Source organism: Littorina saxatilis, linkage group LG2 (genome assembly GCF_037325665.1).
Source record: "Littorina saxatilis isolate snail1 linkage group LG2, US_GU_Lsax_2.0, whole genome shotgun sequence".
In the NCBI taxonomy this organism is placed as follows: Eukaryota; Metazoa; Mollusca; class Gastropoda; order Littorinimorpha; family Littorinidae; genus Littorina; species Littorina saxatilis.
In genome coordinates this window covers 91,150,156-91,165,604 of record NC_090246.1, presented here as the reverse complement: position 1 = coordinate 91,165,604, position 15,449 = coordinate 91,150,156, and the positions used below count along the sequence as shown (strand labels likewise).

At 41.3% G+C, this 15,449-nt stretch overlaps 1 protein-coding gene across 1 annotated transcript in view; it reads left to right on the top strand.

Moving 5' to 3' along the window:
• Positions 1-7,489, top strand: part of LOC138960443 (heparan sulfate glucosamine 3-O-sulfotransferase 6-like) — a 129,504-nt gene extending 122,015 nt beyond the window's left edge. Inside the window, exon 2 of the mRNA XM_070332354.1 lies at positions 726-7,489. Coding sequence (XP_070188455.1) covers positions 726-1,350 — 625 coding nt within the window. The 3' untranslated portion in view covers positions 1,351-7,489. The remainder of the gene's footprint in view (positions 1-725) is intronic.
• Positions 7,490-15,449: the final 7,960 nt, after the last annotated feature.

Sequence of the window (15,449 nt, the reverse complement as noted above, 5' to 3'; positions counted from 1 at the left end):
TGTTGTGGCATGTTAGTCTGTTCTTTTGTTTTTGTCAGCTAAACCTGTCTCTGATTGTATTATCTGTTGAGGTTCCCCGTTACATCTTGAGTGACTGTTTGGTGTTGTTTTTGGTACAGGGATAAATAGAGTGATATCGGAATATGGCTTGAACAAGAGTTTGATTTGTGGGGGGGGGGGGGGGGGGGGCGCAAGAAGACAAAGGTGACAAACAAAGTTATGGAAAGACGAACGTACATCTATACGTACGTTTATCTATACGTTTACAGCAACATTCGGTTGAACTAAAAATAAGAGTCCATATAAAGAAACACAGAAACAAACGAACGAAGAGAACTACATTGAATTAACACTGAAGCTATTTCACAAACCCCTCCATCTCCGACCATACCTCCTTGTACGCATTTCACCGTAGCACACAGCAACTTTGCCCATTACTATGCCAATGATTTTAACACAAGTTTTCAAACAAATTCAATAACAATGCTGGTCCCAGGGGGGCTTAGAAACAAAATGAACAAATTCACACCAATAATACATGAACAAATTCACACCAATAATACATGAACATGAATGCAGACTCAAGAAACAAGAAAGGTTTCTTATGTGTTTTTTTGTTTAAATTCTGAATTTTGGAACGCTGGCAGTCTATTTGTTTTGGGATTTTTGACTTGATGAATGCAGACATGATAATGACACCCCTTTTCCCTTCTTACTTGTTCCAGGTCCCTGATGCCAGTGACAGAAGAAGGACAGCTGACGATGGAGAAGACCCCGAGCTACTTCATCACGAGGGAGGTCCCCAAGCGCGTGCAGTCCATGTCACGTGACGTCAAGCTGCTTGTGGTGGTCCGAGACCCGGTCACCAGGGCCATCTCAGACTACGTGCAGGCTTCCAGCAAGAGGGACGGCAAGATGAAGCCCTTCGAGGACATGGCTCTCCTGGACCATCGCCTGGGGATCGTCAACACATCCTGGGGCGCCATCCGCATTGGGGTCTACACGAAGCATCTGGAGCGGTGGTTCAAATACTTCCCGAGAAGCCAGTTCCATTTCGTCAGCGGAGAGCAGCTGATCGCCAACCCGGCTCAGGTGATGAAGGAGGTCCAGGACTTCTTGGGGCTGAAGCAGTTCATCACAGAGAAGCACTTTTACTTGAACGCTACGCGGGGGTTTCCGTGTCTCGTCAAAGACCCGGCCAACAATAGTAAACCTCACTGTCTGGGCAAGACGAAGGGTCGGAGACATCCTGACGTGGACCCCAAAGTGATAGAAAGACTGAGAGGCTTTTATCGGCCCTTCAACGCCAAGTTGTATCAGATGGTGGGGAGGGATTTCGGTTGGTCTTAGCGTTGACGTGGAGGGGTGTGAGGTTGTGGGCATAAAAGCTTGCCATTTGTGATTCATCTGTGTGGAGACAAACTCATGTGTGTGTGTATCTCACCACTACTAAGTGTAGCAATGGTTTAACGGTATGGAGACAGAACTCGTGTATGCGTGCCACCTACATCAAGTGTAGCAGTTGTCATCGATGTGGACACGAACGCCGTGAATGCGTCTCTGCTGAAAGTGTAGCACTTTTCAACGCTATGGAATCAAAACGATGTGTGTGTCTCACCTACAAAGTGTAGCACTAACAGTTTTTTAAAGGTATGGACAGAACGCTTGAGTGGGCATCTAACCTACAACATGTGACAATGCTCGTCGACATGGGGTCAGAACCTGTGTGTGTCTTACCTCTAAGCATAGCTGTTTTCATGGGTATGAACACAAACGCTGTATATGGGTCTCGCTGACCTTGAAGTATCGCAATGTTATGACTGTTTGATGCTAGATTGCTACTCAACTCTGAACTTCGCCGATTCTTGTGTGTTGCGATCACAGGGTTCAAAGCGCGACCAGCACTGCACTGTACAGAGCCAAGACCGCTCTGGTTGATATACAAGTCATGAACTTGGATGGTGTTCTCTCAAAACTGAACATGTACATGTACTACCTCTGCATCCATACTTGTAAGACAAGCCTTGACACCATGAGCTTTCCTGTAGTCAGAACGGAAAACCAGTAACATTAACAGGAATATTTGTTTTGGGCAAACATGAACATGAACTGCGCAAGCATCACATACTCATGGATGCGTGCTGCTTATGCCCTAGCTATAAATTGCAGGAATTCGGCACACACCACTCGTTGAATAAAGTTGCGTATTAAAAGAACGTAATTTAGGAGACGTAATTTCGCACGGACATTGAAGAAACCTTGATTTGCAGGTGGCTCCCACTTACTGGAGATGTTCTTATGACATTTGGGCACCGGCTTCATCTTTATCTCAGACTTTGAGTGCATGAATTACATTATATCAAAGTCAAGACAGAAAGTTCGTGATTCGAAAAAAATATTCAAGAAGGACAGTAAAACAAAAACATATAATTCGATGAACAGTGCTGTGAAAGTGTATCCTACAGACATGTGTGTTATTAACCCTGGACGCACTTACATCATACAAACCAATTCTGTGTAAGTGAGATACAATGTGAACCATTCTTGGTGAGTGTTATCGAAGTGTTATGTCAAATAAACCATTGTCTGTGGTGTTTGACATTTAAACACTGTTTGTAAACCCAATAATGCCGGAATAGACAATTTTCGTGTGTGGATCATTTAAAAAAAACTGCTCGCGGCGCAAAGAACAACTATAACATCAGGTATATATATATATACGCACTTCTTTATGTCGTAAGCAGACTAAAACCGTTCTTCATGAGTATAATATCAAAACATATTTGCGTGCATGATTTGTGAATGCTGACAACTGACAGGTTTAACATGATCATGAAAATGGGCAGATTTCATTTCTCAAACCAAAAACAGAGAGAGAGAGGGTAACATCTTTCTTTATTTGGTGTTTAACGTCGTTTTCAACCGTTCAAGGTTATATCGCGACGGAGAGGGTAACAGAAACAGCATTGAGTGTGTAGTGTCAAAGAAAATGTAATCCCTTTTGTGTTACAATGTTGAAAAGTTGAATTGATATTCACGGTGTCCCAATTAACAATACTCTTTGCCGGCACAGTTTAAAGTCTGGGAAACTGGTATTCTGTTTCAGGAACACTATTAAATTGTCATTCTCCATCAGAATAGTTGTAGAAGTAGGGACAAACACAGTACACGATATAATACATTGTGAGTGCGTGTTTCATCCTGGAAAACCATGTTTATATTTTCTCCCGATGGACTTGCGACCCACACCTTACCCGAGGAGGAAACTTCAGAGGATACGACGAAATTCACACATGCGGAGCGTTATTCAGTAAATATCATTATTTTAATTGGCATTGGTTCAATATCATTTGAACTGGCATTGTTTTTACTGAACAGCTTTGTAAATTTGAAAGCCAGATTTTTGTCAAGACGTTGTTTGTTGCAAATCAGAACGAGAATTAAGAAGAAAATCTGACTTCCATGTAAAAACAGATTGTTAGATAAGAGTCTACATTACCGTTTGGAATTATGAAACAGTAATTATACGTTGCAAGAAGAACTGATTGTGTGCGTGCACAATGATTGTGATAAGAGTAAACATCACGCAGACAGCATTGATATTCAGAGGACTTGCTCATGTACAAAATATATATTATATCTGCGTGTTTGATAATGTATGTGACATAATTGTGTTCAAACTCGTGTTATGTGTGTGTGTGTGCACGCCAGGAGAACGCACGGCCTTGACGTTTTCCAATTCTTCTTGTCTGTCTGTACGTTGAGAATTAATATTGCGAACTCTTATTTTGAAGTGCACTATAGAAAGGATAATAAGCGTATTATTGTAGTATTTTATGTGTGTGTGTGTGTGTGTGTGTGTGTGTGTGTGTGTGTGTGTGTGTGTGTGTGTGTGTGTGTGTGTGTGTGTGTGTGTGTGTGTGTGTGTGTGTGTGTGTGTGTGTGTGTGTGTGTGTGTGTGTGTGTGTGTGTTAGTGTGTTAGTCCATGAAGGACATACGTGTACATGTATACGTCTGTGACTGTATATGTGAAACAATTGTGTGAACTCGTGCGTGCGACAAGGAAAGGGGCAAGTCCGTATGTTTGTACATACACTTGAAATTATTGTATGTGGATGCGAACGTGTGTATTTGTGTATGCGTGTTTGTAATGTTTTACGTGGGTGTGTGTGTGGGTGTGCGTGTGCGAGTGTGCATGCGTGCGTGCGTATGCACCTTTCTTCTCAGGTATTAGTTGCATTATATGTTAAGCATTGTATTAAGTGCTGAAGAACAAGTTATATTAGTGATTAAAAGCAGGGATTCAATTTGTCAATGTAGAGTAACAAAGTAGAAAACATATATTTCCGTGTTTGTGTTTTGTATCTATAGCGAAAAAGTCACAATATGAATGTTAGCACAATTTCACTAATGTTTAGGGCTGTCGTTGTTTTGTTCATAAAAGGAAACATAGCATAGATGAATTGATCATGAATTTCACCTCGAAGAAGAATTGTTCACTTCGTACGCATTATCCTTTTACTCGTTATGCTAAAACCTAGATAGTCGGGCAAATTCGCTTTAATTTAGCATTTCCTCCTTATAAGCACCAGCAGTACTCACACTCTCAATTTCTTCAAACCACTGTCACAATCCCTCCCCCCCCCCTCCCCAACCCCCTACCTCCCCTCTGTCCTCATGTCCGCCCACCCCTCCTCTCTCTCTCTCTCTCTCTCTCTCTCTCTCTCTCTCTCTCTCTCTCTCTCTCTCTCTCTCTCTCTCTCTGTCCACCCCAGTACCCTTCCGTTTAAAAAAAACCCCACCGGTGTTAAACATCACTCCTGTTTTGCCTGTCACTCTATCACAGTGGCCACGCGAACACGAAACAACAGGGTTTCCTCGCGAATCAACAAGTTGCGATTGCAATCCCGGATCATCTTTCAAACCGGCCAAAGTTTCAACCATCGTTTCTGTCTCGCGGCCGGCAGTTAGGGCACTTCCGGGGCAATTTTAACTCAGCAGACCTCTTGCTGCGGCGCTATTTCCTGTCATGCGCAGTGGGCTAGTTCCGCGATAAGACATGCGCCATGGGAGTGCGTGGAAAAGCCGACACCGGGCCACTTTAGGGCTATTTTGTTCTGACCTTTTTGGGCCAGGTTTTGCGGCGCTAAATTGGTTGGGGAAATTGCGAGTTATTGTTACGATTAATTTGATAAACATAACATTGTCAGACAGACCTCTATTACTTTCTTTTGTGTGTGTCGTTGCTCTCGGCTCCGCAAAAGTAAACTGGGGATCGTGGAACTTTAACGAGGTTTTCACCTGTGTTTTTCGAGGTCCTTAAATTCAATTTAGCTTTCTTCTCGACTGTTGTTCAAATAATGTCCCGTTACCCTTATTTGGTTAAAAACGGCAAGTGAAACTACAGACGACAATAATAGGCAAACGCGGTTTTGTTGTTGTTCATTTTCTTCAACTATACTCTTCTTATGTTTCTATATGTTATAATTATATTGGGTATGATTTACAGCCCGGCACACAGTAAAATACTGAAAAATACTGGTAAGCGCGACCTCGTTACTCATTATTTTGAACTCAATGATTAACTAAGATTAACTGATGATGAACTAAGATTGGTTTAGAAGTGTGTGTTGCTTTGTGCGTGTTTGTGTGTTTATATGTCGAAATGACAATTAAAAGAGCCGTGCTGGAAATCAAACTTAAGTCCCTTTTACCATCAATGTTACGAACCCAATGCAGATAAAAACTGACATAATTGTTTATATCTTACATCCTCATAATAGATGAAAACAGAATTGTGTGTCATGAAATAATTAGACATAATTGTTGTAAGCGTCACTCTCTATTATGTCCTTGCACGATGGAGTATCATCCTAGTAAGCGTAGCTCAGAAGATCAACTGTTTGTGGTAAATAGATGACTTTGGCTTGTTTGTTTGGTTGGTTTCCTTTTTGTTTGGTTGTTTCTTGTACCAGTAACCTCTTTCAGGTGTTAGCAGCATATATAAAATATGTCTTTGTGTGTGTATGCATGGGTATGTTTGTGTGTGTGTGTGTGTGTGTGTGTGTGTGGGTGATGTGGGGGTCTATGTCTCAGAATAAATCTGGAAGTGGGTAATGTGTACAATAACAATTAATACCAACATTGTGTAAATATTCATAAGTGTGCCGATTTGGTACACAGTGAAATGTACGAATATCTCTCTGCTTGTAGTTCTGTGTGTGTGTGTGTGTGTGTGTGTGTGTGTGTGTGTGTGTGTGTGTGTGTGTGTGTGTGTGTGTGTGTGTGTGTGTGTGTGTGTGTGTGTGTGTGTCCCTGCGCCTTGAATATGTGCGCGATATAAATTGCATAACATAAAAAATAAAATAAAAATAAATAAATCCCTGCGCTTAGAACTGTACCCACGGAATACGCGCGATATAAGCCTCATATTGATTGATTGATTGAGTGTGTGTGTGTGTGTGTGTGTGTGTGTGTGTGTGTGTGTGTGTGTGTGTGTGTGTGTGTGTGTTCCTGCGTGTGTGCGTACGTGCGTGCGTACATTCAAGCATTCGTGCGAGCTTGCGCGTTTAAATACATGTTTTTGCTGCGACTTAGACCAGAATTTCTATGATAACGATTATACTGTGTACACGTGTGTGTATAGGTTCGCGCGTGCGTGCGTGAGTGCGTGCGTGCGAGGAAAAGACATTACACTTATCTGAAAGATGGCTTGTTTCCATTGTCAATCCTTTGTCCATGTGTGCATTATATACTCTTTTCCTGCCATTCGATGCTTGTCTTCACCTAAATAGATCGAAGGCTCTTTAATGAAGTAACTTATCGGATTCTCCAGAAAAAAAAGCTTTTTTTAAACTTTTGCTGTTAACCCATGTCTGGCATTTGTGAAATAATTGTTGTCAGTATTTTTATTTTGTTACAGAGTTTATCATATTGCTTTGAACCAATTTTGTTTCACTGACAGTTTGCTGGAAAAATATAAATTGTTTGATTGGTTTGATTGGTGCTTTACGGATGATTAAAAGAACGCATTGCTGCGTGTTTCGTGTATTGTCGTGCCCAGATTTTAGTTACTTAAGTTTTCGCATTAAGGTCATTTTTGAACATTTTGATTTTCCATTTTTACCCGATACGACGGTTTTGTACATAATTAAGTGTTACACATCTCTATATAGCTATCTTGCAGCCAAACGATCGTCCCATTGTTTTTCTCACCGTAATAAATCAAGAGAGTATTTGAGGCAGAGCATAAAGACATTAGTGTTTTGTAGAATACACGTTTTTGAATATGTCAGTCGTAGTGTGAAGGAGAAATGGCTTACGTAACGATATGAACCAAGGTCTTTTTTATCATGCTCCCTCCCAAAAGGGAATCATTCAAAATGTCAAGATGTCCAAACTATGGTGAACTGGGCATTTGGTGGGTGTATCCTTGCCGACTGAAACAAGCCCGTTGTACACTGTTTAATGTACAATAATTATGCCTGGTTTCTGTAGCAAGTTGTTTTTTGGCGGGGTGGAGTTGCTAACCCCACGCCCAACCCTATGCTCCACAGGGAGTCTACAGGAATAAGTCAAGTCAAGTAAGTCAATTATGCCTGGAAAATAAAAGTCGCCAGGATATTATCATGTGTTAACGACAACACCGTATGATGATTGATGTGCATGGCTCATTGACCTAAGACTACAGTTTACACTCTGCATAATGTGTCTGTGTGTTTGGCTGACCGAAACTGACTGAGTTTGGGCTCCAAACTATGTCGTATGGTTACAAAATAACGCAAGCCTTGTCTGCTTATAGCTGACCAGCGCTAACTGATTTTTGGTTTCAAACTATGACGTAGGGTAAACAAATAAAATAATGTAAGCCATGTCTGTTTTACATTATTTCTAACAACAGCTATACTCACTGTATTTGTGATACTCACTGTGATGATGATATTGTGTAGAGTGTAACACTATGGAGAAGAGAAATACATGTACAGGGTAGACACGTAACTGTGTAGATGTAACTGTATGTTAGTGTGACGTGAAATTTCCCTTTCATGTTTCTGTTTTCATGTACACACTCAAGAAATTCACATGAAAACGCACTCTCGCGGCACGAATGAATTTGTGGATGTTGTTTACTAGAGAATCTATACTGACAAATGTTGTCTTTAATTGTGTGTAGTAATCACAGTTGATTTTTGTTCAGCTTAGGTTTTGTTTCTTCCTGCAATAAACGCATTTCAGTTTCACTTATTATCACAACTGGTTATTTGCATAGTACATCGAACCTGAATTGACTATTAGACCTTCGGATTTGAGATTTCTCAAAGTTAATTGAAGGAGAGTATGATCAATAAGCTGTTAAACTCAAACATTATTTGTTTTAAGCTCATTTTTCACTTTGTTTGCTCCTGTGCATTTTGAATACTTATATGCATTGGCGGCGTACACATTTGAAAGGGCAGATATGTTGATTTTTGTTGAATATGATTAGACTAATTAACCGACTCAGTAGTAAGGTCAATCCAGATTAGTTGAAATTGCATCTGTCATTATTTCTGTCTGCAAACAGACCATTACATTTACTGTATCGTTTATGATGGTACAGCTCACTCTCTTGTTACCATGTGACAAATAAAATATTTTCTGCATAAAACCCCCAATTGTGCTGTGTGTGTGTGTGTGTGTGTGTGTGTGTGTGTGTGTGTGTGTGTGTGCGTGTGTGCGTGCGTGTGTGTGTGTGTGTGTGTGTGTGTGCGTGCGTGTGTGTGTGTGTGTTCGAGTGCTGAGTGTGTGTGTGTGTGTGTGTATGTGTGTGTGTCCGTTCGAGTGCTGAGTGTGTATGTGTGTGCGTGCTGTGTGTGTGTGTGTGTGTGTGTGTGTATATATATGTGTGTGTGTGTGTATGTGTGTGTTCGTGTGGTGTGTGTGTGTGTGTGTGTGTGTGTGTGCATGTGTGTGTGTGCGTGTGCGCGTGCGCGTGTGAGCATGTACATTGTACTGTATACACATTTATATTCAAGATGTGGTGGACAAAATAAAACCAGACAACCAAACACCCTAGATAAATCAAGTAATTAAACAAACCGATAAACCACTCAAACATCAAGAAAAGAAACAACATGATTTGCCAATATATTGCAGCATGCTACTCATCCTCCAGAAATAGAAAAGTCTGCCAATATATTGCAGCATGCTACTCATCCTCCAGAAATAGAAAAGTCTGCCAATATATTGCAGCATGCTACTCATCCTCCAGAAATAGAAAAGTCTGCCAATATATTGCAGCATGCTACTCATCCTCCAGAAATAGAAAAGTCTGCCAATATATTGCAGCATGCTACTCATCCTCCAGAAATAGAAAAGTCTGCCAATATATTGCAGCATGCTACTCATCCTCCAGAAATAGAAAAGTCTGCGACACTAAAGTGATAGTTTCCAGTCCATGATAAATCATTAACCCACACAGCAAAAAAGTGATAGTTTCCAGTCCATGATAAATCATTGACCCACACAGCAAAAAAGTGATAGTTTCCAGTCCATGATAAATCATTAACCCACACAGCAAAAAAGTGATAGTTTCCAGTCCATGATAAATCATTGACCCACACAGCAAAAAAGTGATAGTTTCCAGTCCATGATAAATCATTGACCCACACAGCAAAAAAGTGATAGTTTCCAGTCCATGATAAATCATTGACCCACACAGCAAAAAAGTGATAGTTTCCAGTCCATGATAAATCATTAACCCACACAGCAAAAAAGTGATAGTTTCCAGTCCATGATAAATGGACTGGGTGGCCGAGTGGTAACGCACTTGCGCTCGGAAGCGAGAGGTTGCGTGTTCGACCCTGGGTCAGGCCGCAATTTTCTCCCCCCTTTCCTAACCTAGGTGGTGGGTTCAAGTGCTAGTCTTTCGGATGAGACGAAAAACCGAGGTCCCTTCGTGTACACTACATTGGGGTGTGCACGTTAAAGATCCCACGATTGACAAAAGGGTCTTTCCTGGCAAAATTGTATAGGCATAGATAAAAATGTCCACCAAGTACCCGTTTGACTTGGAATAAAGGCCGTGAAAGGTGAATGCTCGCCTAATAGGCTACTGAGCTTTACTGGCCGATGTGAATGCGTTATATATTGTGTGTAAAAAATGTCTGTTTGTCTGTCTGTCTGTAAAAAATTCCATTTCAAACGGCAGAAATTAATATGTAAGCGCCTAGGGCTATATCTAGATTAGGCGCATAAAAATGATCACAATAATAATAATAATAATAAATCATTAACCCACACAGCAAAAAAGTGATAGTTTCCAGTCCATGATAAATCATTGACCCACACAGCAAAAAAGTGATAGTTTCCAGTCCATGATAAATCATTAACCCACACAGCAAAAAAGTGATAGTTTCCAGTCCATGATAAATCATTAACCCACACAGCAAAAAAGTGATAGTTTCCAGTCCATGATAAATCATTAACCCACACAGCAAAAAAGTGATAGTTTCCAGTCCATGATAAATCATTGACCCACACAGCAAAAAAGTGATAGTTTCCAGTCCATGATAAATCATTAACCCACACAGCAAAAAAGTGATAGTTTCCAGTCCATGATAAATCATTGACCCACACAGCAAAAAAGTGATAGTTTCCAGTCCATGATAAATCATTGACCCACACAGCAAAAAAGTGATAGTTTCCAGTCCATGATAAATCATTAACCCACACAGCAAAAAAGTGATAGTTTCCAGTCCATGATAAATCATTGACCCACACAGCAAAAAAGTGATAGTTTCCAGTCCATGATAAATCATTGACCCACACAGCAAAAAAGTGATAGTTTCCAGTCCATGATAAATCATTGACCCACACAGCAAAAAAGTGATAGTTTCCAGTCCATGATAAATCATTGACCCACACAGCAAAAAAGTGATAGTTTCCAGTCCATGATAAATCATTAACCCACACAGCAAAAAAGCAAATAATTGGAAGAAAATGCTAAACTCACAGAACGGTTCATTACATCAGATCTCTCGCTGATCCGAAGACTGATTCTGAAGAAACAAAGTTCAATAGCGGTCATGGTCAGGTGAGTTCTGTGTCAAGAGAAAAGAGAACATTTCTTGAGGAGGGTGAATTACAACGAAAAAAGAACCATGCACCAAGAAAAATGAAAGCATCAGTTGTAATACAGCGTGTGATGTTTGTCTAGCATGCAGTCATGAATGCTACTTAGTCCGCAGCTCTTGTGCTACAGGACAGACTTCTGACAAAGCAGACGTGAAACGGCATGTCTTTCAACCCGAAGACGTTTTCCTAAGGGCTCGGTCACACAGTTCTGCGTCCTTACCACGACCATGCCGATCACGCCCATCTGAAAAAGTTATCAAATCGGGGCATATCGCCGTCAAAACCCAACACATGGCACTAATACCCTAGTCACATAATATAGACGCCGCTTCTGCTACGACGGAAAAGTGTCCGAGAGCGTGGCCAATCGTGGGCACGGTTTGGTCGGGGTGGGATCTGCTAGTTCGGGAAGCTTGCACGCTCTCCCCACGCTTATGCTGAACTGCACAAAATCGTGTACAGTCGTGATGTAGTTTGTTTTATTCGCCATGTGCTGGATCATGACGGCGAGCCCCGACTTGATAACTTTTTCAGATCGGAGAGATCGGCATGGTCGTCGTAAAAACGTAGAGCTGTGTGACGGGGGCCATAAAAAACTACATCACGACTGTACTGCGTCCAGACCCGGCTACGCTTGTTTGGTGCGGTTCAAAATAAGCGTAGGGAGAGCGTAAAGCTTCGCGATCTAGCAGATCACCCCGACCAAACCACGCTCATAGAGATCCTCCAACGTTTGGCCAACGATTGGCCACGCTCTCCGACAATTTTACTACGTAGTATAAGCGGCGTCTCTTTGTGACTGGGGTATAACGCAACTTGCAGTTTAGGCCTACATACAGTCATGCATGCTATTCAGTCCACAGATCTAGTAGTACTGGACAGACTTCTGACAAAACACGTGTGAACAGGAAAGGTCTTACAACCCGAAGACGTTTTCCTAACGCAAATGGCAGTCCTGAATGCTACTCAGTCCACAGTCCTTGCAGTACAGGACAGAACTCAGACAAAAGAGGTGTGAACAGAACATGTTAACGCTTAATACATGCCTATCTTACAACCCGTAAAACTTTCGTCTAGCGAAACATGTGCGGTTTTAGGCACACAAACTAGTACTGATTCTATATAACACAGTCTTAAACATGCTGTTCGATATGTCTTCAGTGTATCTGGCGAAGGAAAGCTGTCTGAAGAAACAAGCGTTAACAGGAAAGGTCAACGCATCAGATGTCTTGCAGCCGCAAAACGTGTGTCTAACACAACCTGCAGTTTGCATCCCTTCTGGTACCGGGTCTCTGTTCTTGAACGCTCTTCAGTTCACAGCCCATCTGGCAGAAGACAGAGGTCTGAAGAAACAAGTGCAAAGCAGGAAAGGTCACCGCATCAGATGTCTCACAGCCATACAACAACGACTGATTGTCAAACGCAACCTGTATAATGATCACATGCAATCATTATATATAATAAGTCCACAGTCCCCATACAATTACAGTATCAGAAGCAATAACGACACTGTTTTGTTCACTAACGTAAATACATTATCATGGACAGTTTTTCTTCGACGCATCTAACGTGGATCTGAACGTTTATAAAACATATTTAATGACAAACAAATATTAGGATATTCAATAAGACAATAACACACACACAAATGAGTCATCTCTGATGTTCTGCAACACTTTGTGCAGAGGACATAAATCTGAAGTAACATAATTATACTGAATCAGGAAAGGTTACAGCTTAATCGGATGTTTTACAGCTCCACTCGTTCGTCGAATACAACCTGCAGTTTACGTACATGCGATCCGGTTGTCTATTTGATAAAGTCTTGATTGCTATTCAGTCCACACTCCATCGGGCAGAGGACACAATTTGGAAGAAACAACCGTGGACAGGAAAGGTCAAGGCATCAGATGTCTTACATCCCCAAACATTTGTCTAACACAACCCGAAGTTTATGTGCACACAGCTTGGGTCTCTGTCACCCCTCGGGCAGCCAGTACGCAACGTGTCTCCACACACACACATCTGCAGTTCGTGACTATTGATTTTTAGTATTGTTCAAATGTCGGGGCACTCATCTTTCCTTTCTCCTATGTTGATAGTTATAGTTCTATTAATTTGGAGAGAACAATATTGAGAAAAAAACTGATTTGGAAAAAAAGAGGTCGATGCTTGAATTGAATTAGTATAACTGAAATAGACATGTATACACTCCTACATACACAATTACAAGCACGTCAATACCATACAACTGGGGTTAAAGAACCGACCATGGTATGTGTGTGCTTCTTATAGAAGTCTTTACTTTTTTTGTATGAATACAGCGTGTTTTCACAATAGTGTACATCTAAAAAGAAAACCACTTCTATATACGAGGTATGATCCAAACAAAATGATCAAACCGCGGTTATACAAGTCTCAGGCCACTGATCATGAATTGCGAGGTTTTAAAATACGTCACTTTTGGGTTGTGCTTCAAAACGGGGTCTTTTGTCAAGCGCCATGAAAATCTTCCCTTCTTTGAAAGAGTGTAGCTGGATGATGGTACAAAGAAAATGTCTACAATGCTAAAAACACGTTACATGAATCAAAGCTTTTTCATATTCTAAAATCTGACAAAAGAAAAGGTAAACCAAAACTGGGGAAAAGGGGAATAACTCTGACAGGCTAAAACAACTGCCAAAGAGCGCTTCAAACGAGATTAATGTAGCTGCTTTGTCAAAATTCAAGAATTAAGATTAAAAAGTGTACATGCGAGTATAAAGTGCAAAGCTTAAACTTTCATATGGAACAGTCCAGAGAATTCTACTCAAAGATCTTCCGCTTCAAAAGCTGGCCGCAAAATGGGTGCCTTATTAGCTGACAGGGGAACGGAAGGAGCATCAGGGTCCTCTTGCACGCAATCTGATCAACCGTTGTGAACTCAGTAGACCCAAATTTGTTGATACTGTAGTCACTGACTATGAGACTTTGGTTTCCTTCTACTTTAGTGCCAGAGAACACAGAAACAAAGCGTGTCTATACCAAAATGACGACATGTATCACATTTGTAAGTGAGGTTTTCAAAGCATTCAGGGCTATTCGCTGTATTTTTCGACCACGAAGGTTCCGTTGCTGTCGATATTCTGTCTACTAACAGCACTGACATTGTCACGTACTATGCTGAAACCTTTTTACCCAAACTTACTTACGAGTTTAGCAGTCAGCGACCAAACTGCGAAACCCAGACTTCCCTTCTCCTCCATGAAAATGACAGTCTCCACAAAAGAAGGGCAGTAACTTCATTCCTAAAAGATCAAATGATCCCATTCTTGCCTCACACATTCTTCAGACCTGATTACACCCCTTGTGATTTCTGGTTATACCCTCTTTGAAAATCAGACTTTTTGCCAGCAAGTTTCACAGCACCCAGGACCTCAAAAAATCAGAGCTGAAAAGCAACCCCAAATAAGGCCATCTTCAATCAATCAATCAATATGAGGCTTATATCGCGCGTATTCCGTGGGTACAGTTCTAAGCGCAGGGATTTTTATTTTTTAATTTTATTTTGTATGCAATTTATATCGCGCACATATTCAAGGCGCAGGTATTTATTTATGCCGTGTGAGATGGAATTTGTTTACACAATACATCACGCATTCACATCGGCCAGCAGATCGCAGCCATTTCGGCGCATATCCTACTTTTCACGGCCTATTATTCCAAGTAACACGGGTATTTTGGTGGACATTTTTATCTATGCCTATACAATTTTGCCAGGAAAGACCCTTTTGTCAATCGTGGGATCTTTAACGTGCACACCCCAATGTAGTGTACACGAAGGGACCTCGGTTTTTCGTCTCATCCAAAAGACTAGCACTTGAACCCACCACCTAGGTTAGGAAAGGGGGGAGAAAATTGCTAACGCCCTGACCCAGGGTCGAACTCGCAACCTCTCGCTTCCGAGCGCAAGTGCGTTACCACTCGGCCACCCAGTCCACCTCTTCTGATTGGCTCAGGCACTTGTCACTTTGCATCGATGTAGGAGGAGAGTAGTTCTAATGACTGCTGTATTTGGGGCCAGCTACGCCAAACAGTCTCTGCGGAAATCACATTTGATCATTTTGTTTGGATCATACCTCGTAAACGAGATGTTTCTCGTTTACCACAATAAACCAATCGACTTGTGTTTTCCCTATTCTTATTGTCATTGTCTAGCTTTGTGTCAAGTTAATATACTGCGTACTAGTACAAACCTATACACCCACACACATTTTTCATTTCTCTGTTAAGACATTAATTGTTGTACCTACAACGATGACCTTTGAAACCTTTATTATCGCAAACACTTTGA